The sequence below is a fragment of the Pristiophorus japonicus genome, chromosome 2 (assembly GCF_044704955.1).
Source record: "Pristiophorus japonicus isolate sPriJap1 chromosome 2, sPriJap1.hap1, whole genome shotgun sequence".
NCBI lineage: Eukaryota > Metazoa > Chordata > Chondrichthyes > Pristiophoridae > Pristiophorus > Pristiophorus japonicus.
In genome coordinates, this window is record NC_091978.1 from 85,809,486 (window position 1) to 85,833,656 (window position 24,171).

Genomic DNA, 24,171 nt, shown 5'->3' on the forward strand with positions numbered 1-24,171 from the left:
GTTACATTGATGGACTGGAAAAGCTAGGGTTCTCCTCCTTGGAGCAGAGAAGACCAAGAGGAGATTTGATAGAGGTGTTCAAAATCATGAGGGGTGTGGACAGAGTAGAGAGAGAGAAACTGTTCCCATTGGCAAAAGGGTGGAGAACCAGAGGACACAAATTTAAGGTGATTGGCAAAAGAATCAAAGGCGATGCAACAAAAAAAAACTGTTATGCAGGCAGTAGTTAAGATCTGGAATGCACTGCTGGAAAGTGTGGTGGAGGCAGACTCAATTTTATCTTTCAAAAGAGAGTTGCATAAGTATCAGAAGGAAAAAAATTGCAGGGCTACGGGGAAAGGGCAGGGGAGTGGGACTAGCTGAGCCAGTGCGAGCTCGATGGGCCGAATGGCCTTCTTCCGTGCTGTAACCATTCTATGATTTTATGAAAGGGGAGAGATTTAGGAAGGGAATTAGAGGTAAGGGCCTTGGCAGCTGAAGACACGGCCACCAATGGTTGAGCGATTAACATAACTAAAACAGGTTATCCAGTCATTTACCTCGCTGCTGTTTGTGGGACTTTGCTGTAAACAATCTGGCTGCTATAATTCCCTAGTGACTACACTTCAAAAGTCCTTAAATGGTTGTGAAGTGCTTTGGGATGTGCTGAGGATATGAAAGGCATTGGGGAATTAACATGGAGGAAGAATGCAACGTAATACAAGACATTCAAAAATTTGCAGACTGGGCAGTTAAGTAGCAAATGAACTTTAACACAGATAAATATGAGGTGATGCACTTTGCTAGGAAAAACAAAAAGATCACCTATACCGTCGAAAATAAAAAATTGAATGGGGTAGAAGAGCAAAGGGATCGAGGGATACTGGTGAACAAATTGCTAAATGCAGCATTACAGGTCAGAAAAGTAAGTAAAAATGCTAAGAAAGCACTGGGATTTATTTTTAGGGCTTTAGAATTCCAAAGTAGTGAAGCTATATTAAACTTATATAGGACCCTGGTCAGGCCGCACTTAGAGGAGTACGGTGTCCAGTTCTCGTCTTCATATTATAAAAAGGACCTAGAAGCACCGGAGAAAATGTAAAAAAAGTTACAAGGGTGGTACCAGATGACAGTTTGCAGCGAGTTGCACATTCTAACCACTCTCCGAGTAAATACATTTCTTCGTATTTCCCCATTAGATTTATTAGTAACTACCTTGTATTTATGGTCCCTAGTTTTGTATTCTCCCACAAGTGGAAACATTGGGCCCAAATTTCCCGAACCCTTTTTTCCGGCGCACTCTCCCGAGACGAGTCGACTTTGTGCGCTCAAAACGGCGCCAAAAAACTTACCAACAATTCTGGCCGCTCTGCTGTGTGTCCCAGGCCCCAGCGCGGCATTTCTCATGGAATGGGGGGCGGAGCTACAACCCTGCACTGAAAACAACGGTGGCAGCTGTCCACATGCGCAGTGGATGGTTCGCGTGTGCACCGTAGCTCCCCCCATGATTGTGATGATGATGCCTGCAGCATGGGACCCAACACGCCCCGCCCCTATTCCGGGCCGAGTGGCCTGCCGCACAGGCTGACCGCTGCCTTCCCGCGCTGAGGGCTGAGGGCTACAAGAAACAGGTTGGTGACGGGGGGGGGGAAGAAAGAATCTTCAAAGATTTTCCAGTACTTTAATATCTAGCTATCTTTACTAAAAGTTCCCTATCTGCAGTATCTTACAGCTCACCCACTACTGCATAGAATTCTAAAATAATACTAATTATCAGAGTCACACTACGCAATGCCGAACACCAAAATTTAAATTTACATTTTGGCATGATTTTTTTGTTAAGTTTAACATTTTAAATTTCTAAACCTAGTCAGGGCAATTCTTTGGTGCTGCAGAAGTCAAAATCCACTGTGTTCTGATGCTGCACACAAATCCATTAGGAGAGAGCGCGAGTGCTCTTGATCTATTATTTACAAAGAAAACCCTCCCTTGCTTAAGTGGCCCCTATACTTCAGCCTTCATTACAAGATCATTTTTATTCTTGTAAAAACCCCATACTCAGTTTAATCAGGCTGATAGCACCTACACCCTGTCCAGTCTTGCCGCTTGGGATTTTAAAAATAAATTAGCATTCCTATCATAACACTGTCATTTGGAGGCTCTCCGCAAGGGTTTTCTGTGCGGCCACAAATGCTGGTCTAAGTTAGTTTGGAGCAACTATTAGCTGTCCAAACTGCCTTAAATGGCCAAAACAGGCATAGGTGGCTGGTAACACCACCTTTTGAAAAAAAAAACTAAACTAAAAAAAATCCTAACTAACTCTCTTACACTGGCGCAAATTAAATAGAAACATAGAAAATAGGTGCAGGAGTAGGCCATTCGACCCTTCGAGCCTGCACCGCCATTCAATGAGTTCATGGCTGAACATGCAACTTCAATACCCCATTCCTGCTTTCTCGCCATAACCCTTGATTCCCCCTAGTAGAGCAAGAACTACATCTAAGTCCTTTTTGAATATATTTAGTGAATTGGCCTCAACAACTTTCTGTGGTAGAGAATTCCACAGGTTCACCACTCTCTGGGTGAAGAAGTTTCTCCTCATCTCGGTCCTAAATGGTTTACCCCCTATCCTTAGACTGTGACCCCTGGTTCTGGACTTCCCCAACATTGGGAACATTCTTCCTGCATCTGACCTGTCTAAACCCGTCAGAATTTTAAACGTTTCTATGAGATTCCCTCTCATTCTTCTGAACTCCAGTGAATACAAGCCCAGTTGATCCAGTCTTTCATGATATGTCAGTCCCGCCATCCCGGGAATCAGTCTGGTGAACCTTCGCTGCACTCCCTCAATAGCAAGAATGTCCTTCCTCAAGTTAGGAGACCAAAACTGTACACAATACTCCAGGTGTGGCCTCACCAAGGCCCTGTACAACTGTAGTAACACATCCTTGCCCCTGTACTCAAATCCCCTCGCTATGAAGGCCAACATGCCATTTGCTTTCTTAACCGTCTGCTGTACCTGAAAGCCAACCTTCAATGACTGATGTACCATGACACCCAGGTCTCATTGCACCTCTCCTTTTCCTAATCTATCACTATTCAGATAATAGTCTGTCTCTCTGTTTTTACCAGCAAAGTGGATAACCTCACATTTATCCACATTATACTTCATCTGCCATGCATTTGCCCACTCACCTAACCTATCCAAGTCACTCTGCAGCCTCATAGCATCCTCCTCGCAGCTCACACTTCCGGATATAAAAAGGGTCAGAGGGTCTAGTAAGAAGGAGGAACTGAGGGAAATCCTTATTAGTCGGGAAATTGTGTTGGGGAAATTGATGGGATTGAAGGCCGATAAATCCCCAGGACCTGATGGTCTGCATCCCAGAGTACTTAAGGAGGTGGCCTTGGAAATAGCGGATGCATTGACAGTCATTTTCCAACATTCCATAGACTCTGGATCAGTTCCTATGGAGTGGAGGGTAGCCAATGTAACCCCACTTTTTAAAAAAGGAGGAAGAGAGAAAACAGGGAATTATAGACCGGTCAGCCTGACATCGGTCATGGGTAAAATGATGGAATCAATTATTAAGGATGTTATTGCAGCGCATTTGGAAAGAGGTGACATGATAGGTCCAAGTCAGCATGGATTTGTGAAAGGGAAATCATGCTTGACAAATCTTCTGGAATTTTTTGAGGATGTTTCCAGTAGAGTGGATAAGGGAGAACCAGTTGATGTACGCCCCAGAATTCCAAATCTAAATGATTTAAAGGAAACAGCACTGTAGTTGTATTTCATGTCATCGTTCTAAAAATGAATAGCAGTCCTATTTCAGGTTAATAATCAGGCCCCTGTAATAAATATTACTAATGTAATATTTTAAGTAATTTCAGAAGGCTTTCGACAAGGTCCCACACAAGAGATTAATGTGCAAAGTTAAAGCACATGGGATTGGGGGTAGTGTGCTGACCTGGATTGAGAACTGGTTGGCAGACAGGAAGCAAAGATTAGGAGTATGTGCAGAATGAGGATTTTTAACCTCCAGAAAAATCAAGTTGCTCCAAAAAAAAAAGAGCAACTCCTGGCCAAATTTGGGGCCATTCTCTCCACATCTACCTTGTTCAAACATTCATAATTTAAAAGTATAAACAAAATATGCTGGAAAGATTGAACAGGTTGGGGCTTTTTCTTTTGAAAAGAGAAGACTCAAAAGGAGACATGATAGAGGTCTTTAAAATTATGACGAAGGTCATCGGTCTGAAATGTTAACTCTGTTTCTCTTTCCAGAGATGCTGCCTGACTTGGAGTGTTTCAAGCATATTTTATTTATACTTTACCCTGGTTTAGGCTGCCTAAAACTACAGTTCATTAGCTCCCAGCTAGCTTTGAAGCTGAAAAATGCAAGGGTTCTAATTACTGGCAAAGGCTTTCTGGAGCCACTGAAAGGGAAGTTTACTTCCCACCTTCACCAATTTCCCCTCTGATCTCCTGAAGGCACTGACTCCTGCAGGGTTCAGTTCCATGGTATGGCCAGCTCACTACTTAGTCCAAGTGACCATTCGTAAACAGTGAGTGTCCAGGCCCCTAAGCTGTGGAAGGCATCACAGCAGAATTCTGTTCTCAACACAAGCACACTTTATAGTAAGAGTAATTAGACAGTAATCTTTGCTGCTCTGCCACAAGGAGCACCAGTTGGGCCTCTTAGAAGGCAACAGTGAGAGTGACTGCTCAAAGAAGGCCTTATCCAGCTCCAAGGGTCTACAAGACCCGAGTAACTTTCCTGGATTTTCTGAGGAGCTGTGCAGGAGGAGGTTCTGCTTCACTAGGCAGGCCGTCACGGACCTTAGCTGCCTTCTGAAACAAATCCTACTGCCTGTTAGCTCAAGTGGCCATGCTTTGCCTCTGATAGTCAAAGTCACCATAGCCCTTAAATGTTTTGCCTCAGGATCTTGACAGCTTGCTACAGGGATACTTCCTGCATCACACAGTCTGCAGTTTATAAGTGCATCAATCAAGCAGGTCACCCCTTTGCCAGGGACAACAACCACATCTCCTTCCCAATAGACACCATCAGTCAAAATAAAAAGGCTTTGGGATTTGCCGCAGTGCTGGATTCCCTTGTGTGCAAGTGATTATAACCTATGTAGTCATGTAGTCATCAGGGCATCATTTGTTAAAAGGATGGGATTGTATTCTATCAATGTTCAGCTCATCTGTGATCACCGTCAACAAATGATGCACAGGTGCCAGGTTTCTTGGCCTGTCACAAAGCATTCATCCTGTGCCAGTCAACCATTCCTCCACTCTGCCATGTATCCAGGAATGTTAGAGGATGGCTGCTTGTGGACAATGGTTATTCCTTCCACACATGGCTGATGAGACCCCTCCGCAACCCCAGCCCCCTGAACAACTGAAGTGTTACCAGAGTCATCAGAACACCATGATGATCATTGAGCACACTAAGGTTCCTGAAACAACAGTTTAGGTGTCTCAATCAGTCTGGGGCTCACTTGAATACAGCCCACAGGGAGGCTCATGCATCACAGTCGTGAGCTGCATGTCGCACAACCTCGCAATACAAAGAGGATTGCACATGGAGCAGGAACACTCATCACCTGATGAGGATGATTTGGGAGGTGAGGAAGGATCAGAAAAGGAGGGCCATTACAATACCACAGCCAGAGATGATTTGATAGCTGAGTGTTTCGATTGACCTGCTCATTCCCCTGAAATGCTCCACAATCCCCCTCTGCATTAACAGTCCTTGCTACCTCCTTCACCACTCCCTCAAATCTGCAATAAAGGACATTTGAAACATTTATTCACCTATCATATCTATGACTTCCTGTTAATACACACGAGCTGTTATGAAACCACACTACAGATAGAAGTGCCCAATGTGAAAAGGGCAATTCTTAAATGTTAGACTGATTGCCCTGAATAATTGTTCACCCAAATGTCAACCCATAGCGTCTTTCTTCAATTATGGTTTCCTAACTCTACCATTCCTACGAGGTGCTCCCCCAGGATTACAGCATAGCTGGTGGAAGGCTGCTGGTGTTCATGTGAGGACCCTTGAGATGCTTGTAGCAGGTGACCTCTAGGAGTTTGGGCTTGAAAGCACTTCAGCTGCTGCCAGGGCAGTTTGGGTATTGGCAAAGAAGCAGGCATACTGACATCCTGAGAGAGGATGATGATGGTCCGGCCATCATGGTGTTGGGCAGGCTTGATGAAGCACCTAGTGTTTTCCAGCCTGTCAATTTTGTACAGGCAACATGGGCCGCCCCCATTGCGATACTGTTCCACCCATAGGGTTGCACCTCATCACTCCCACTTAAGGAAAGCAGACTTGAGCAGATCAGTGATGCCTTTACAGCTCCTATCAACGTAGTCCACCAGTGGAGCATATGTTGGAGCCGAGAATCTGGATGGAAGCAATTTTGAGGTTCCATCAGTTTGAGCTGGTGACACAGACTCCTGGTGTGGGGGTGTCCACAGAGATTGCCAAATGCTCCAAGAAAGACAACAGTGTGCTAATGCCTTGCCACAGGATGCCACACAAGCTGGAAGTGGACTCCCCCAAACTTTCGGACATGATATGGCATCTCCTTGGCAGTCATTCCAATAAATCATATAATTGCATGTGTGCAGGAAAGAGTTTTCTTTTGAAGGCTGAACAACTGAAGTCAACATCTCTGTCCTCCTCAGCTTAGAGCAGAACTTTCCCTCCAGCACTATCCCTAGGGCTGTCCTTTCCACAAGTCCCTGCTCACTCATATGAGTGCTTCATCAAGTGCCTACCCCTCGAACTCACGGTCTAACCCATCCAAGGTGCCAATATCTGTGAATGCGATTGGGAGGGATGGAGTGCTTGACTGTTAATTTTCCGGAGGATAGTCCTCCTCAATGGGGTAAAGGTGCTGGGGGGGACCTAGAGAATAGAGAAAGGGATAAGAGTTAACATTGCACAGGCAGGCTAGACATTAGCAGATTACAGACTTAATTATGCATCATAAAACTGTTAAGCTGCTTGAATGTGCAATTGTTTGAGGTAAGTATAAGGATACCGATAATAGGCAGACACTTTGCTCATTTAAACCCTTAGCCTCGTCATCTATAAAAACTTGGTACTGTTGCTAAGCTAATAATATCCAGGCCTGCCTGCTCCATTTCACTCAGTGCCTGGATGCTGGGTGGTCCTCCCCTAATATGAACCATTTTATCTGGCAGAAGGGAAGAGAATTAGAAAGTAGCTAATAAGAAGGAATGGGCACATGTGTGGCATTACCCCATGTAGTGCTTATGCTGAGGGTCCGAAGAAACAAACAGCAAGCACTATGGGGAGATGTTCAACAGAAAGAAAGTGACTGGATTGTAAAGTGAAGAAAGAATGATCAGAGAAATTCCATGTTCAGTAATTACAACCATCGGAGAACAGAATGCTGCTAGTGACTACTGTGAAGGCAGTATGCAAGAGCTGAGTTTGTGTTTGGAATGAGGATAAGAAGTTGTATGGTGTCCCTTTGTGATTGTTGGAGAAGGAGGTGAAGCATTGAGAGTACTGGGGGCAGGGGAAAGGACTGTTGCTAGGTGTTATACAGAGAGATGGAGAAATGAAGAGCTGTACTCACCCTCGCTGCTCTGGTCAGGTTATTGACATGTTTCCTGCATTGTATCCAGGTCCTGGGGGTAATGCTATTGGAATTGACCATCTCTGCACCCTTTCTCCAGAACTGCTGTACAGTTGGCCTTTGGATTCTCCTTCCCATTAGTGAGAAAAATATCACTCCTTGCCCTCACCTTTTCCATCAATACCTCCAAAAAGGCACCAGAGAATTTGTGGGCAGCCTTGTAACTCATTTCTTCCTTACAAAAAGTAGCAGAAACAAATCTGCCAGTGAATGCAACCTCCCTTTAAGAGGTACGTTCACGATTTATAGGTTTCTGGAGGCCCAATGCAAACCCCGCCCTAAACGTGAGTGGGCTGTAATCGAGTGGGCAGCCTGCCAATTGATGCAAATGAGGCCTGTTGTTAAAATCAACCAGGCCCCACACTGCTGATATTAGGTAGGTGTGCCACTCACTCACTCTGGCTCCCGCCAGCCCAAAACCCACTCCCACTTAAACTTCCTCCTTATACTTCCATTTACATAGTTACTGCCTAACTAACACTGAACATAAATCATGTCCATATAAACGTTGCTAGTGGTAAAGGTAGAGGTTGATTTAACGCACCAAAAAACTATGAAAAGATTTCTTTCTTGGGTTTATTTCATGGTTGACTGCTCCACCATCTACCTTTGTGCCTCTTATTTTGCTTTGACACAAGTATAAAACAGTATTTTTGCTAAAATCACTGGCAGAAAGAATTTCATCCATTGGCAATCTGAAAACTTTTTTAGAAAAATGTTGACCCAGGCAGACCGTAATTTCTCTGGATGCGCTAATAATCAAATGGTTGATGTGATCCTTTACAAAAAAACAGTATATTGTGAAGAGCCAAAAATCAAATGGATTTATAGTGTACAGGATTCACACTGCCTGCTCTTCCTAGTCTAGAAACTACTAGCTTTGAAAAGAAATGTCAAAGATTGCTGAGAGGTGTCTTTAATAAGGTGGGTGAAAACCTGCTACACATACATTTTGCACAGATTAATTCATCTGTATGCGTGCCACAAATAACAGGAATTATATTATTGGCTTAGTTAGCAGCCATCCAGATTTATAGTAAATATTGATAGTAGAGATAGAGTTGCTCCATTTTTTTTTGGAGTAACTTGATTTTTCTGGCGTATCTTAAAAATCCACATTTTGCATATTCAATTTGCGGTAGTGTAAGCGAGTTAGTTACGATTTTTTTAGTTTAGTTTAGTTTTTCTCAAACGGGGGCGTTACCAGCCACTTTGGCCAGCTAATAGTTACTCCAAATCTACTTAGGCCAGCGTATGTGGCCACCTCAGAAAACCCTTGGAGAGTTAAGAAATCAGTGCAGATAGATACATCGGAGGCCATTTGGCCTACCTAAAGCACCAAGACTTACAAAGCACTAAACAAAGCACAAGAAGTAATAAGCATTCAATAATAAATAAAAAATAGAACTAAGTCTTACCTTCATCTGAAAACTCAGCCCAGGAAGGTAGCGGGACGGCTGGTGCGGGAGGCCACTCGGTCTGGGATAGGTTCAGGACGACCGGGAGACTACTCGGCCAGGGATAGGGGCGGGAACTGGCGACATCGGAGCACACACAGGCTGCAGAAAGCAAACTCACCGGATAGGCTGCAACAGGCTGCAGCGAGGGAAAAACACAAGCAGCTACTTCAACAGTGGGCTGGCTGGTGCGGGAGGCCACTCGGCCTGGGATAGGTGGGGGACGACTGGGAGACCACTCAGCCAGGGATAGGGGCGGGAACTGTCGACATCGGAGCACACACACGCTGCAGGAAGCAAACTCACCGGACAGCAAAACGCAAGCAGCTACTATTCTTTTTAAAAGTGTCCGATTGCCAAATTTCGGCGCAACTGCGCATGCACGGACATCCCAACTCCAATGCGCATGTGTCGTCGTCCCAGCACTGTTTTCAGCGCAGGATGATGGCTCCACCCCCGACTCGACTGGCCACGCTGTGCGATGACTGGGGAGAGGCCGGACAGCGACCAAAGTGGAGAGGAATTTTTTCGGCGCACTTCTGAACAGAGAAAAGCGCCACATCGCCGTTAAGTGCGCCGAAAAAAGAGGTGGGCCAAAATTGAGCCCATTACAGGGTATCTTGACTTTTAAATAAGGAAGAAAATATCAATTTAAAAGTTTACTTATTTTCATACTTACTGCACTTTTCCCATTGCCTCTAGGTGCTGGACTAGTAAACCTCCAGATTGACTACCATCTGCCTGAGGACTTGTTGCTTCGTTATTGTTTTTATTATGGTTGACAGACTCTTTGGTAGTAGGAATTGAATCTTGCTCTGCATTAAGATGGCTTAACTGAACAGAAGTATTCTGAAGTAATTTTTCTTTAAATATGCCGATCAAATTCTTATGATTGGACTTGCACCGAAGTTGTAATTCATATTCATTATGACAGTTATTAAGGGTCACTTCAGTACTGCTTTCAGATACCAAACCTTTTGTTTGTTGCTGTGATTCTTTAATATCCACACTCGGTTCTGTTGTTTTGCTATTTGAAATTGTTGGGGTGGAAATGATATCCTGAATTTGGTTAAAATATGAAGCTGTAGTGCTTTGTTCTCCAGCACCTGAACAATATTGATATGCCATGGCTTTGTCCCCAGCAGAGGAAGCTACACCACAATGCAAGCGTAAAATTAAAGAATTTATTTCAGTTTCTTCAGTGCCAGCGTCATAAAGCTCACTTTTAAAGCACTTAATTCCTGGTTTGTAATCGTTACATACGCTTGTCTGGCTAATATCTTTGGAGAGCAGACTCCCACATAGTGAGGCACCAGGTGATGCTTCATGCTTCGGGTCTTGCACCGATGGAATTTGAAAACCTAAACTTTCATTAGTTGACAAAGTTGGTGTTAAAATGTTGAGGTCTTTATAAGAAGAGTTTACATAGTTAATATTTGAACAGTGGTCATTTTCATCTTGTGCAGCCATCTGCACTTTAATTCCATCATTCAAAATAAGTTCTTGATTGTGACAAGGCTGTTTATTATCGAGGAATGAATCTGGTGAAAAACTCTGATTTTTATCAAGATAGTTATGTGATACAGTCACCCAGTTTCCAAACTGAATGGTTGGTGGTGATGAAACCTCAACTTCGTTACAGGGATCAGCTGGTGAAACCTCCATCTCAGCAAAGTGGTGGTTGCATGAGATTGTCATTCCTTCATCAGCAGGAAGTGCAAATTTTGAGAATGACCTCTCCATGGAAAGAAGGTTATCTGAAACAATCACTAAATCTTCAGAAATGCAGTCAGTGGTCGTAATTGCATTACATACCTGCTCATCTTCAGTTATCCCTTTTATTGAAGATTGTGAGTTCAAATGGGCATCAATATTTCTGCTAGATTGAAACAAAGTGGTATCTCCAGCTTCAGTAGCTTTTAAATCTATAGCAAGAGACAAATTACTGTGCATTAATGAATGCTGTGAAATAGCAACATTGTCATCTTGGTGATAAGTTGAAAAACACTGTTGCTTTTTATTCCGTGGAGTTTTTTTGGAGTCAGGTGATAAATGATTTATGTTCTCTTGACCACTATCAATATTGTTTTGTGAATAGGATGTTTCTGTGGGGTTATCTCCCGATGAATGGGTGACAACGCAATCTTCTTCTGTACTCCACAGTGAACTGTTTTCATTGCTGTCTTCTGCCCTTGGGCTAATACTTTGATCTTGAAAAAACAGGAATTCTTGAATATTCTTTCTTCCACTTCCTTCACCCGCTGCCACTTCACAGAAGAAATCTTGATTACCATCGGTCTGATTTTGTTTATCATTCGTGCTTTGGCAATCAGAAAATGAATCACAACTACTACGGCATTCATTCTGATCATACAACATTTGGACAGTACTCTGCAGTGAGGAAATGTACTCATTTTTCTCATCAGTCATTCCAATTTTAGGTTGATAGAATTGCCTGAAAAGCTCCTTCAAGGGTTGATAGCGAAGTTTCTTCTGCAGCAATGGTGGCTGCTGATATTGTTGGAGTTGCTGATGATAAATACGCAAGTGTCTTTCCCGTTCCTTTTGCAGAAAATGCATGTTCACTGTTGCCTCTGGATTCTTGTGACAGTCACTTTCAAAACTTTCAGCATTATTTTCTTTATTGGGTGAATAATTTTTTGTTACTTGTTCAGTAAAGTGAAGCCTGTTTCTTGAAATGATTTCTTTTTGAATGGGATAAACTGCTTGAACTTTCACATTTCTAGTTACACTAAATTGATTTTCTGGAATCAGATTATTCCTGTGTCCACACTGCATTCTTCTAGATGCTTCAGATTTAGAGTTATTCAGTAAACCCTCTTTAGTAATTCTCTTATCAGTTGGACCCCCATCCTTTGTATTCTTGTCGACATCTAAGGATCCTTTCTTAAACTTTCCCTTAATGGGTGTAGTGTGACTAAGTAACATATCCTTTGAGCTGGACCGGGAAAGGCCATTTTTATTGACTATTTTTGGTATGGAACAAAGAAGAACACTGGGAGGATGATAAACTGATGATGATTTAGGCTGCATTGTATTTTCAGCTGCACAATGAGATTGTTGAATTCTCAGCTTCATCATTTTCACCACTGATTTTTCTCCCCATGTTTTACAAGGTGTTTCTTTGGTACGTTTTGGAGATGGACTTCTAACTCCTTGACATCTAGTAATAATTGGGCTGGATGTTTTGGCTCCTCTCTTTAATTCTTTTACCCTGAAAATGTTAACAGTCAAATTAGCTGAAAAGCTATGATGCTAATTTTAAAAAAAGCAAAAGAAAAGATTCAATAAATCTATCTAATTCTAAAGCTTTCAAAACATTAAATACATAAAAAATGTAAAAGTAAGCAAAATATCATCTTCCATGAAGATTTAATTTATTCCTCTTATTCAGGGTGTTTTATTTATTTCTTGAACTGGCCAATTTCCCTTCTCTAACCCAGGGGCACCAATAGCCCTGCACCACTATCCCTGCTGAGACCAGCTAACTCAGCACTAACTATGGCTAGCTAGCTATGCACTGGATAAACTTGCTAAGTCATTAGGCACAGCTATCCAGATGACCATGTCTCTTTCTGCGAGTACTACAAGACACTAGTCAGAAAGCCCAAGAGAGAGAAAAACAGTCCTAGAATTTTAACCATGTCTTAATTTTATACATTATTAAATCAAGATACTGGGTGGCATATAAGAACACAAGAAATAGGAGCAGCAATAGGTTATTTGGACCTTCGAGCCTGCTCCGCCATTCAATAAGATCATGGCTGATCTTCTACCTCAACTCCACCTTCCCGCACTATCCATATATCCTTTGATTTCCTTAATATCCAAAAATTTATTGATCTCTGTCTTGAATATACTCAACGACTGAGCATCCACAGCATGCTGGGGTAGAGAATTCCAAAGATTCACAACTCTTTGAATAAAGAAATTTCTCCTCATCTCAGTCCTAAATGGCCAACCCTTATTCTGAGACTATGACCTCTAGTTCTGGACTCCCCAGCCAGGATAAACATACTCCCAAGATGAGTTTGCACATAACCTTTTACTTCTGGTACCTAGATTCAAATCTTGCCCAATCACAGCATCCAACTGTTTCTTAAAATATTCCAGGGTTGTCACCTCCACTACATTACCTGGAAGTCAATTCTATGTGTTGGATCACTCTTTGTGTGAAGAAGAACCATGTGACATCAGCCCTAACCTCAGTAAAAGCTTTTTGAGAAGTTACAATTAAGCCACTATCCCACAGTTTCCTTTGTGCAATTTTCCCTTCATCTTAATACAACAGGTGTAGTAAAAGAATTTGCAATTTGCTGCTCACCTGTCTGCATAGCGCAAAGTGTTCAGGGTGTGTTCTGTGGCTATGTGGCTAGGTGAAATATTAGCGATCATACAGGTCTTAGAATTCCCAATAAATGAGTCTTTCAATACCTTAAAAAATGCATACATATGTTTAGGGACAACTAAATTTTTGTATTTACCATTAGAAAAAAATATGATTAAGCGAAGTGCAATTGCAATTAAAAAGTAGGACCTCAAAGGCAGAAATCTCAGGATTGCTACCAGTGTCACGTGCTAGTCAGAGTAGAAATAGCAGGATAGTTAAGATAAATAGGTGGCTTGAGGAATGGTGCAAGAGGGAGGGATTCAAATTCCTGGAACATTGGAACCGGTTCTGGGGGAGGAGAGACCAGTATAAACCGGACGGTCTGCACCTGGGCAGGACGGGAACCGATGTCCTAAGGAAAGTATTTGCTAGTGCTGTTGGGGAGGGTTTAAACTAATATAGCAGGGGGATGGGAATCTATACAGGGAGACAGAGATAAGTAAGATGGGGGCAGAAGCAAAAGGTAGAAAGGAGATAAGTAAAAGTGGAGGGCAGATAAATCAAAGGCAAAAATCAAAAAGGGCCACATTACAACGTAATTCTAAAAGGACAAAGAGTGTTAAAAAAAAAACAAGCCTAAAGGCTGTGTCTCAATGCAAGGAGCATTCGTAATAAGGTGGATGAATTAACTGCGCAGACAGCTGTTAACGGATATGATGTAATTGGGATTACGGAGACATGGCTCCAGGGTGATCAAGGCTGGGATCTCAACATCCAGGGGCATTCAATATTCAGGAAGGACAGACAGAAAGGAAAGGGGTAGCGTTGCTGGTTAAAGAGGAGATTAACACAATAGTAAGGAAGGACATTAGCTTGGATGATGTAGAATCTGTATGGGTAGAGCTGCGGAACACCAAAGGGCAGAAAACGCTAATGGGAGTTGAGTAGACCACCAAACAGTAATATAGTGAGGTTGGGGATGGCATCGAACAGGAAATCAGGGATGCATGCAATAAAGGTACAGCAGTTATCATGGGTGACTTTAATCTACATATAGATTGGGCTAACCAAATTAGCAGCAATATGGTGGAGGAGGATTTCCTGGAGTGTATAACAGATGGTTTTCAAGACCAATATGTCAAGGAACCAACTAGAGAGCTGGCCATCCTAGACTGGGTGTTGTGTAATGAGAGAGGATTAATTAGCAATCTTGTTGTGCGAGGCCCTTGGGGAAGAGTGATCATAATATGGTAGAATTCTTCATTAAGATGGAGAGTGACAGTTAATCCTGAACTTAAAGAAAGGTAACTTCGATGATATGAGATGTGGATTGGCTAGGATAGACTGGCGAATGATACTTAAAGGGTTGACGGTGGATCGGCAAAAGCAGACATTTAAAGATCACATGGATGAACTTCAACAATTGTACATCCCTGTCTGGCATAAAAATAAAACAGGGAAGGTGGCTCAACCGTGGCTAACAAGGGAAATTAGAGATAGTGTTAAATCCAAGGAAGGGGCATATAAATTGGCCAGAAAAAGCAGCAAACCTGAGGACTGGGAGAAATTTAGAATTCAGCAGAGGACAGAGGGTTTAATTAGGAGGGGGAAAATAGAGTATGAGAGTAAGTTTGAAGGGAACATAAAAACTGACTGCAAAAGCTTCTATAGATATGTGAACAGAAAAAGATTAGTGAAGACAAATTTCTTGCAGTCAGAATCAGGTGAATTTATAATGGGGAACAAAGAAATGGTAGACCAATTGAACAAATACTTTGGTTCTGTCTTCACGAAGGAAGACACATATAACCTTCCGGAAATACTAGGGGACCGAGGGTCTAGTGAGAAGGAGGAACTGAAGGAAATCCTTATTAGTCAGGAAATTGTGTTAGGGAAATTGATGGAATTGAAGGCCGATAAATCCCCAGGCCCTGATAGTTTGCATCCCAGAGTATTTAAGGAAGTGGCCCTAGAAATAGTGGATGCATTGGTGATCATTTTCCAACATTCTATAGACTCTGGATCAGTTCCTATGTATTGGAGAGTAGCTAATGTAACACCACATTTTTAAAAAGGGAGAGAGAAAACAGGGAATTATAGACCGGTTAGCCTGACATCGGCAGTGGGGGAAATGTTGGAATCAATTATTAAAGATGTAATAACAGCGCATTTGGAAAGCAGTGACAGGATCGGTCCAAGTCAACATGGATTTATGAAAGGGAAATCATGCTTGACAAATCTTCTAGAATTTTTTGAGGATGTAACTAGTAACATAGAAAAATAGGTGCAGGAGTAGGCCATTCAGTACTTTGAGCCTGCACCACCACTCAATAAGATCATAGCTGATCATTCCCCTCAGTGCCCCTTTCCTGCTTTCTCTCCATACTCCTTGATCCCTTTAACCATAAGGGCCATATCTAACTCCCTTTTGAAAATATCCAATGAACTGGCATCAACAACTCTCTGCGGTAGGGAATTCCACAGGTTAACAACTCTCTTGAGTGAAGAAGTTTCTCCTCATCTCAGTCCTAAATGGCTTACCCCTTATCCTTAGACTATGTTCCCTGGTTCTGGACTTCCCCAACATCGGGAACATTCTTCCTGCATCTAACCTGTCCAGTCCCGTCAGAATTTTATATGTTTCTATGAGATCCCCCCTTATCCTTCTAAACTCCAGTGAATACAGGCCCAGTCGATCCAGTCTCTCCTCATATGTCAGTCCTGCCATCCCAGGAATCAGTCTGGTGAACTTTCGCTGCACTCCCTCAATAGCAAGAAGGTCCTTTCTCAGATTAGGGGATCAAAATGGAACACAATATTCCAAGTGAGGCCTCACTAAGGCCCTGTACAACTGCAGTAAGACCTCCCTGCTCCTATACTCAAATCCCCTAGCTATGCCTTCTTCACTGCCTGCTGTACCTGCATGCCAACTTTCAATGACCGATGTACCATGACACCCAGGTCTCGTTGCACTTCCCCTTTTCCTAATCTGCCGCCATTCAGATAATATTCTGTCTTCGTGTTTTTGCCACCAAAGTGGATAACCTCACACTTATCCACATTATACTGCATCTGCCATGCATTTACCCACTCACCTAACCTGTCCACGTCACCCTGCAGCCTCTTAGCGTCCTCCTCACAGCTCACAACGTCACCCAGCTTAGTGTCATCTGCAAACTTGGAGATATTACACTCAATTCCTTCATCTAAATCATTAATGTATACTGTAAATAGCTGGGGTCCCAGCACTGAGCCTTGCAGCACCCCACTAGTCACTGCCTGCCATTCTGAAAAGGACCCATTTATCCCAACTCTATTTCCTGTCTGCCAACCAGTTCTCTATCCATGTCAGTATATTACCCCCAATACCAGGTACTTTAATTTTGCACACCAATCTCTTGTGTGGGACCTTGTCAAAAGCCTTTTGAAAGTCCAAATACACCATATCCACTGGTTCTCCCTTGTCCACACTACCAGTTGCATCCTCAAAAAATTCTAGAAGATTTGTCAAGCATGATATCCCTTTCATAAATTCATGCTAACTTGGACCGATCCTGTCAGTGCTTTCCAAATGCGCTGCCATTTTATCTTTAATAATTGATTCCAACATTTTCCCCACTACTGATGTCAGGCTAATCGGTCTATAATTACCCGTTTTCTCCTCCCTCCTTTCTTAAAAAGTGGTGTTACATTAGCTACCCTCCAGTCTGTAGGAACTGATCCAGAGTCTGTTGGAAAATGATCACCAATGCATCCACTATTTCTAGGTCCACTTCCTTAAATACTCTGGGATGCAGACTATCAGGCGCTGGGGATTTATCGGCTTTCAACCCATCAATTTCCCTAACACAATTTCCCGCATAATAAGGATTTCCTTCATTTCCTCCTTCTCACTAGACCCTCGGTCTCCTAGTATTTCCGGAAGGTTATTTGTGTCTTCCTTTGTGAAGACAGAGTGGACAAGGGAGAACCAGTGGATGTGGTGTATTTGGACTTTCAAAAGGCTTTTGACAAGGTCCCACACAAGAGATTAGTGTGCAAAATTAAAGCATATGGTATTGGGGGTAATGTATTGACGAGGATTGAGAACTGATTGGCAGACAGGAAGCAAAGAGTAGGAATAAACGGGTCCTTTTCAGAATGGCAGGCAGTGACTAGTGGGGTACCACAAGGTTCAGTGCTGGGTCCCCAGCTATTTACAATATACATTAATGATTTAGACGAAGGAATTGAATGTAATATCTCCAAGTTTGCAGATGACACTAAGCTGGGTGGCAGTGTGAGCTGTGAGGAGGATGCTAAAATGCCGCAGACTGACTTGGACAGGTTAGGCGAGTGGGCAAATGCATGGCAGATGCAGTATAATGTGGATAAGTGTGAGGTTATCCACTTTGGTGGCAAAACACAAAGGCAGAATATTATCTGAATGGCGGCAGATTAGGAAAAGGGGAGATGCAACAAGACCTGGGTGTCATGGTACATCAGTCATTGAAAGTTGGCGTGCAGGTACAGCAGGCGGTGAAGAAGGCAAATGGCATGTTGGCCTTCATAGCAAGAAGAATTGCGTATAGGAGCAGGGAGGTCTTACTGCAGCTGTACAGGGCCTTGGTGAGGCCACACCTTGAATATTATGTACAGTTTTGGCAAGAAGGACATTCTTGCTATTGAGGGAGTGCAGCGAAGATTCACCAGACTGATTCCCGGGATGGCAGGACTGACATATGAAGAAAGACTGCATCGAATAGGCTTATATTCACTGGAATTTAGAAGAATGAGAGGGGATCTCAGAGAAACATATAAAATTCTGACGGGATTGGAGAGGTTAGATGCAGGAAGAATGTTCCCGACGTTGATGAAGTCCAGAACCAGGGGTAACAGTCTAAGGATAAGGGGTAAGCCATTTAGGACCAAGCTGAGGAGAAACATTTTCACTCAAGAGAATTGTGAATCTGTGGAATTCCCTACCACAGAAAGTTGTTGAGGCCAGTTCGTGAGATATATTCAAAAGGGAGTTAGAAGTGGCCCTTACAGCTAAAGGGGTCAAGGGGTATGGAGAGAAAGCAGGAATGGGGTACTGAAGTTGCATGATCAGCCATGATCATATTGAATGGTGTTGCAGGCTCGAAGGGCCGAATGGCCTACTCCTGCACCTATTTTCTATGTTTCTATGCAGTCTAAAATCATTCAAGTAATGAAGTACAAGAAGATTTTTTGATCAGCTGTTTATAAGATTACTGCTCCTTTAAGCCCATCACTACATACACACTTGCATATATATTTAGGTCATTGTTGGGGTTGACAATGTATGAGGGGACAGAAGTATCATCTTATACATAAGTCATTGCAATGAATGGTACTGTATCTCACTCAGCAGAGTGCATTTATCTGCTCCAGGCTCAATTCCACACTCCTATCTTTTTTGGCTTCTCCACCACGGGTTGCTTTTATCTGGCTCCCAGTCTCCCAATCCTCTCTCTGACTCCCATTCTTCTGCTCTGTCACATGTGGAATAGTCAGCAGACATAAATGTCAAATTTTCTGGTATCTATGGAGCTATGGTGACTAATCGGGCATCTTAAATGCAGGGAGAGAGACAGAAAGGTTGAGGGGTTTATAAAAGGAGGTCTAAAGAGTAAAAGTGACACATCTGAAGACTGTCACCAAAAGTCGAGCAGGGAGAGGAGAAAATGCACAGGAGGCCAGAGTCAGAAGCCTGAAGGACACAGGAGGCAACGCAAGCCTCGAGAATGTTGTGGAAGTTGAGTAGGATGGAGCAACGTCCTGGAGGAATTTGTAGATAAGGACAGGATTTTGGTTTGTTTGGAGAGAGGTAGCCAATGTAGATCAGTGAGGATGGGGTGTTGGGTAAAGAAGGCTTAGTGAAGGACATGATGTAGGCAGCAGTGTTTTGGACCTTATGGAGAGAAAACTGGCAAAGAAAGCATTGGGGAAATCGAGTCCAGAGGTGATGAGGGTGTGGATAAAGATTTTACTGAGAATGGAGTTAAGTTGGGGATGGTGGCAGACAATGTTACAAAAGATGTCTTAGAGATGGATAGCATATGGAGTTTGAAACAGAACTCTGGGTTGAAGAGAATGCTGAAGTTGTGCCTTGTCTAAACAAAGACTTGATGAAAGAAGGGGTCTGTGGAACCATGTGGAGCTTTTGGCAGTGGTTGAAAACCATGGCTTTGGGCTTTGTAATGTTCAATTGGAGCAAATTTTGGTTCATCCACAACATAATGTCAACAGGCAGCCCGATAGCAGAAAGGCAGTCATGGTCTTTAGGGGAGTAGGTATGATCATACATCTGAACGTTGGCCTCTTACTTATGAATGAAGCGACATAAGATATAGATGAGCAGGAAGGGGGCGAGGATGAATTCTTAGTGAACTGCAGAGGTAACTATGCCTTTCGGAAAGCCTTTCACAATTTATTCAATTTAAGAATTGCTGATATGCATTACCATCACGAATTACCATCACGTAAAGTTCTACCCCTAGAGCTATTTTTTGTCCTGCCACTGCTAAACTTACCACCTCAAAATGGCCTTCAGAAGGTATGCCAAAACCTCAATTACTTCATGCACCTGACATTCTTAAATTCATAGCCATGAGGATTGCTGCTTGCTATATCAAAGCATGCGAGTCCTATAGATGTGAATAAATTTTGAAAGGCTTCCGAAAAAATGGGATTGGACAGTCACTGGTGAAACTTTCAGTTCTTGTTTAAAAATCTCAACTGGTGTGCAATGCTAAATTTTATGAAGAGGAATATCTGTATAAAGCCTTATAAGAAAACAAACAATTTACCAGCGTAAGCTTGCTTTGCCTAAAGGGTGTGTGAGTATGCTCCTGGTCCAAAGCTCGAATACACTCTTTAAGCTAAAAAAGGAAGAGTAACAAGCACAATTTTATTGTAGAATATGGGCTACATATATGGATACAAGTGAAATATCATGTTGTTCCATGTCAGGATCATCTTCCTCACAATTGAATTAACAATGTTATTTCACTGTTCCTCAATGTAAATTCTGTATATGCAATAGCTACAAAACTGCCATTCCCCTGCCCTCATCTTTTCTGCCCAACAATTCCGATTAACACTATGAATTCTTGTTTAGACAGGAGGTGAGAATTCAAGAGGTTTGAATCACAACCCTCTTCATGACAAATTTCAATGCTGATCTTTGAGCACCTTGATGTCTATATAAGGTATTGTATATCCTCCGGACCCCACATAGAAAGTCTGTCTCAGCTGCCCCCCCTCCAGTTAACACCCACGACATGGTCCTGATTCCATCCCTCACCCTTAGTGGTGACGGGCAGCCTCCAGTATCTGCAATTTTGACCTGCTCAAAAGCCAAACAACTGGCTGGCAAGGTGCAAATGAGGCAGACAGTTAAAATTGGCACGGCCTCCCACTGAGACTCTCGTGCAGGAAGCCGGTCATCTTTCTCTGGCTTCCCTTCTGGGAGTTAAAATCATCCCCTTCATTACACCACCCTGTAGTGCAGCCCACAATAGAGTGTATCTCCTGGCCAATTGTACATTTTAGTTGTTTTTTTTTTTTAAAAAGGTGATTGTATTCTCTAGAAAAGCCCAGATTATCTGTACAAACAACTTACAGCCAAGAGACTCTGATTTATTTCTGCTCCTTCTAGTTTAGTTTGTTTGTCGGAATCTCTGGCATCAACAGCTCTCTCACTCCCAGCTAGGTCAATGAAAGAAATCCTGGGAAGAAAATCAGTATTAGACACTGGAGTTATACTTGTTTGTGAATATCAAGAGACGAAGATTCCCGTTTTGCAGTGAAGTCTAATGTGTTCTTGAAAACTTTTTTTAATGTTGGTTCTTGGGATGTGGACAACATTTATTGTCCCTCCTTTGTTGTCCTGATAACTAGGTGGCTTGCTAGACCAACTCAGATGTCATTAAGAATCAACCACAATGTGTGTAACTGGAGTTACATGTTGCCATGGATTGTGGTAGCAAGTCCTCTTACCTGAAGGACATTAGTAAACTAATTATCAAATGGGTTTTCAGACAACCTGGCAATTTTGTTTTAAATTAAATGATGCTAGACCACAAATTATTGCTTTATTGAATTCAATTTTACAAGTGTGGGATTTCAAGTCTAAACCTCTGGGTACTAGTCCAGTACTATAACAATAGCGATGCTTTGTATCATTCCAATATCATGTTTTTCTGATAGCATGCTGCCATCGTTACTGTGTATAATCGATTGAATCCAGTGTTGAGCTCCAGTTACACTTGCTCAACTCACAATACTATACTCCCATTATCCTAACCATAACCTTTACAGCTTGCAGAAAGATGTTTCCATATAATACTGATAATCTTCAGATTAACAATATCATCAAAGAAACACATTATTTGTACAATACTCGTAAAATACAAAAACAATTATGTATTTGCTTTAAATTAATGTTTTACAACTCATCAGATTTTAAAATTTTGAAATGCAAAGAAGAAAAGGTTACCTTCCAACAATTGTATGAGCTGGGTCTTTAAGCTGGATTTGAATAATAGCATGTGAACGTGAGGAGTCTCTATTTATCCCGGAAGCCCCTGTACTCCGTGCTTTACTGCCCAAAGAAATCACCTGAAACAAAGAAATCATAGTGTATCCGGCTTGGTTTCCTTGAACAGTACGTTGCGGAACCAACCAGGGAGCAGGCTATCTTAGATCTGGTACTGTGTAACGAGACAGGATTAATAAACGATCTCCCAGTAAAGGATCCTCTAGAAATGAGTGAATTTCAAATTCAGTTGGAGGGCAAGAAAGTTGGATCTCAAACCAGTGTCCCAAGCTTAAACAAAGGAGACTACAAAGGTATGAAGGCAGAGTTGGCTAAAGTGGACTGGGAAAATAGATTAAAGTATGGGACGGTTGATGGGCAGTGGTAGACATTTAAGGAGATATTTCATAACTCTCAATAAAAATATATTCCAACAAGGAGGAAAGACTGCAAGAGAAGGGATAATTATCCGTGGCTAAGGAAATAAGGGATGGTTTCAAATTGAAAACAAGGGCATATAATGTGGGCAAGACTAGTGGGAGGCCAGAGGATTGGGAAAATTTTAAAAGCCAGCAAAGAACGACTAAAAAAATAATGAGAGGGAAGATAGATTATGAAAGTAATAGAGCACGAAATATAAAAACAGATAGTAAGAGTTTCTACACGTACATAAAAAGGAAAAGAGTAGCTAAAGTAAATGTTGAGAGGATGAGACTAGCGAATTAATAATGGGGAACAGGGAAATAGCACAGACTTTGAACAAATATTTTGTATCGGTCGTCAAGGTAAAAGACACTAAAACCATCCCAATAGTAGATAATCAAGGGGCTATAGGGAGGGAGGAACTTAATACAATCACTAAAGAAGTAGTACTAGGTAAAATAATGGGACTAAAGGTGGACAAGTCTCCTACACCTGATGGCTTGCATCCTAGAGTCTTAAAGGAAGTGGCTGCAGAGATAGTGGATGCATTGGTTGTAATCTACCAAAATTCCCTGGATTCTGGGGCGGTCCCAGCGGATTAGAAAACGGCAAATGTAACGCCCCTATTTAAAAAAAGGAGGCAGACAGAAAGCTGGAAACTATAGACCAGTTAGCCTAACACCTGTCATTGGGAACATGCTGGAGTCCATTATGAAGGAAGCAGTAGCAAGACATCTGGAAAAGCATAATTCAATCAAGCAGTGTCAGCATGAACTTATGAAAGGGAAATCATGTTTGACAAATTTGCTGAAGTTCTTTGAGGATATAACGAGCACGGTGGATAAGGGGGAACCAATGGATGTGGTGTATTTGGATTTCCAGAAGGCATTCGATAAGGTGCCACATAAAAGGTTACTGCACAAGATAAAAGTTCACAGGGTTGGGGGTAATATATTAGCATGGATAGAGGATTGGCTAACTAACAGAAAACAGAGAGTCGGGATAAATGGGTCATTTTCTGGTTGGCAAACAGTAACTAGTGAGGTGCCACAGGGATCGGTGCTGGGGCCTCAATTATTTACAATCTATATTAATGACTTGGATGAAGGGACCGAGTGTAATGTAGCCAAGATGGGTGGGAAAGAAAATTGTGAGGAGGACACAAAAAATCTGCAAAGCGATATAGACAGACTAAGTGAGTGGGCAAAAAGTATAATGTGGGAAAATGTGGTTATCCAAATTTGGCAGAAAAAAATAGAAAAGAAAATTATAATTTAAATGAAGAAAAATTGCAAAGTGCTGCAGTACAAGGGGACCTGGGAGTCCTTGTGCATGAAACACAAATAGTATGCAGGTACAGCAAGTTATCAGGAAGGCAAATGGAATGTTGGCCTTTATTGCAAGGGGATAGAGTATAAAAGCAGAGAAGTCCGGCTCCAATTGTACAGGGTACTGGTGAAGCCACACCAAGAGTCTCAGACTCCCCCTGCGGGATAAGCGAACGTCTCATGACTCTTCGGCTCACCCTTGCCCAGAGCCAGTGTGCCAGTCATCAGCACGTACGCCCAAACACTCGAAGCAACAGGTGAGACCAAAGAGGAATTCTACTCCAGACTCAAAGAATCCCTGTCTCGAGTCCCTATGGATGACAAACTGATCCTCCTTTGAAACTTAAATGCCAGAGTCGGTAAGGACACAGATTTCTGGGGAGGTGCAATCGGCAGAGA

At 42.4% G+C, this 24,171-nt stretch overlaps 1 protein-coding gene across 1 annotated transcript in view; it reads right to left on the reverse strand.

Moving 5' to 3' along the window:
• Positions 1-24,171, reverse strand: part of LOC139239443 (kinesin-like protein KIF24) — a 148,480-nt gene that overhangs the window by 18,206 nt on the left and 106,103 nt on the right. Inside the window, exons 7-11 of the mRNA XM_070868192.1 lie at positions 21,983-22,104; positions 21,107-21,212; positions 20,292-20,363; positions 13,474-13,583; positions 9,808-12,363 (exon numbers count right to left, since the gene is read on the reverse strand). Of these exons, the coding sequence (XP_070724293.1) occupies positions 9,808-12,363; positions 13,474-13,583; positions 20,292-20,363; positions 21,107-21,212; positions 21,983-22,104 (2,966 nt within the window). The remainder of the gene's footprint in view (positions 1-9,807; positions 12,364-13,473; positions 13,584-20,291; positions 20,364-21,106; positions 21,213-21,982; positions 22,105-24,171) is intronic.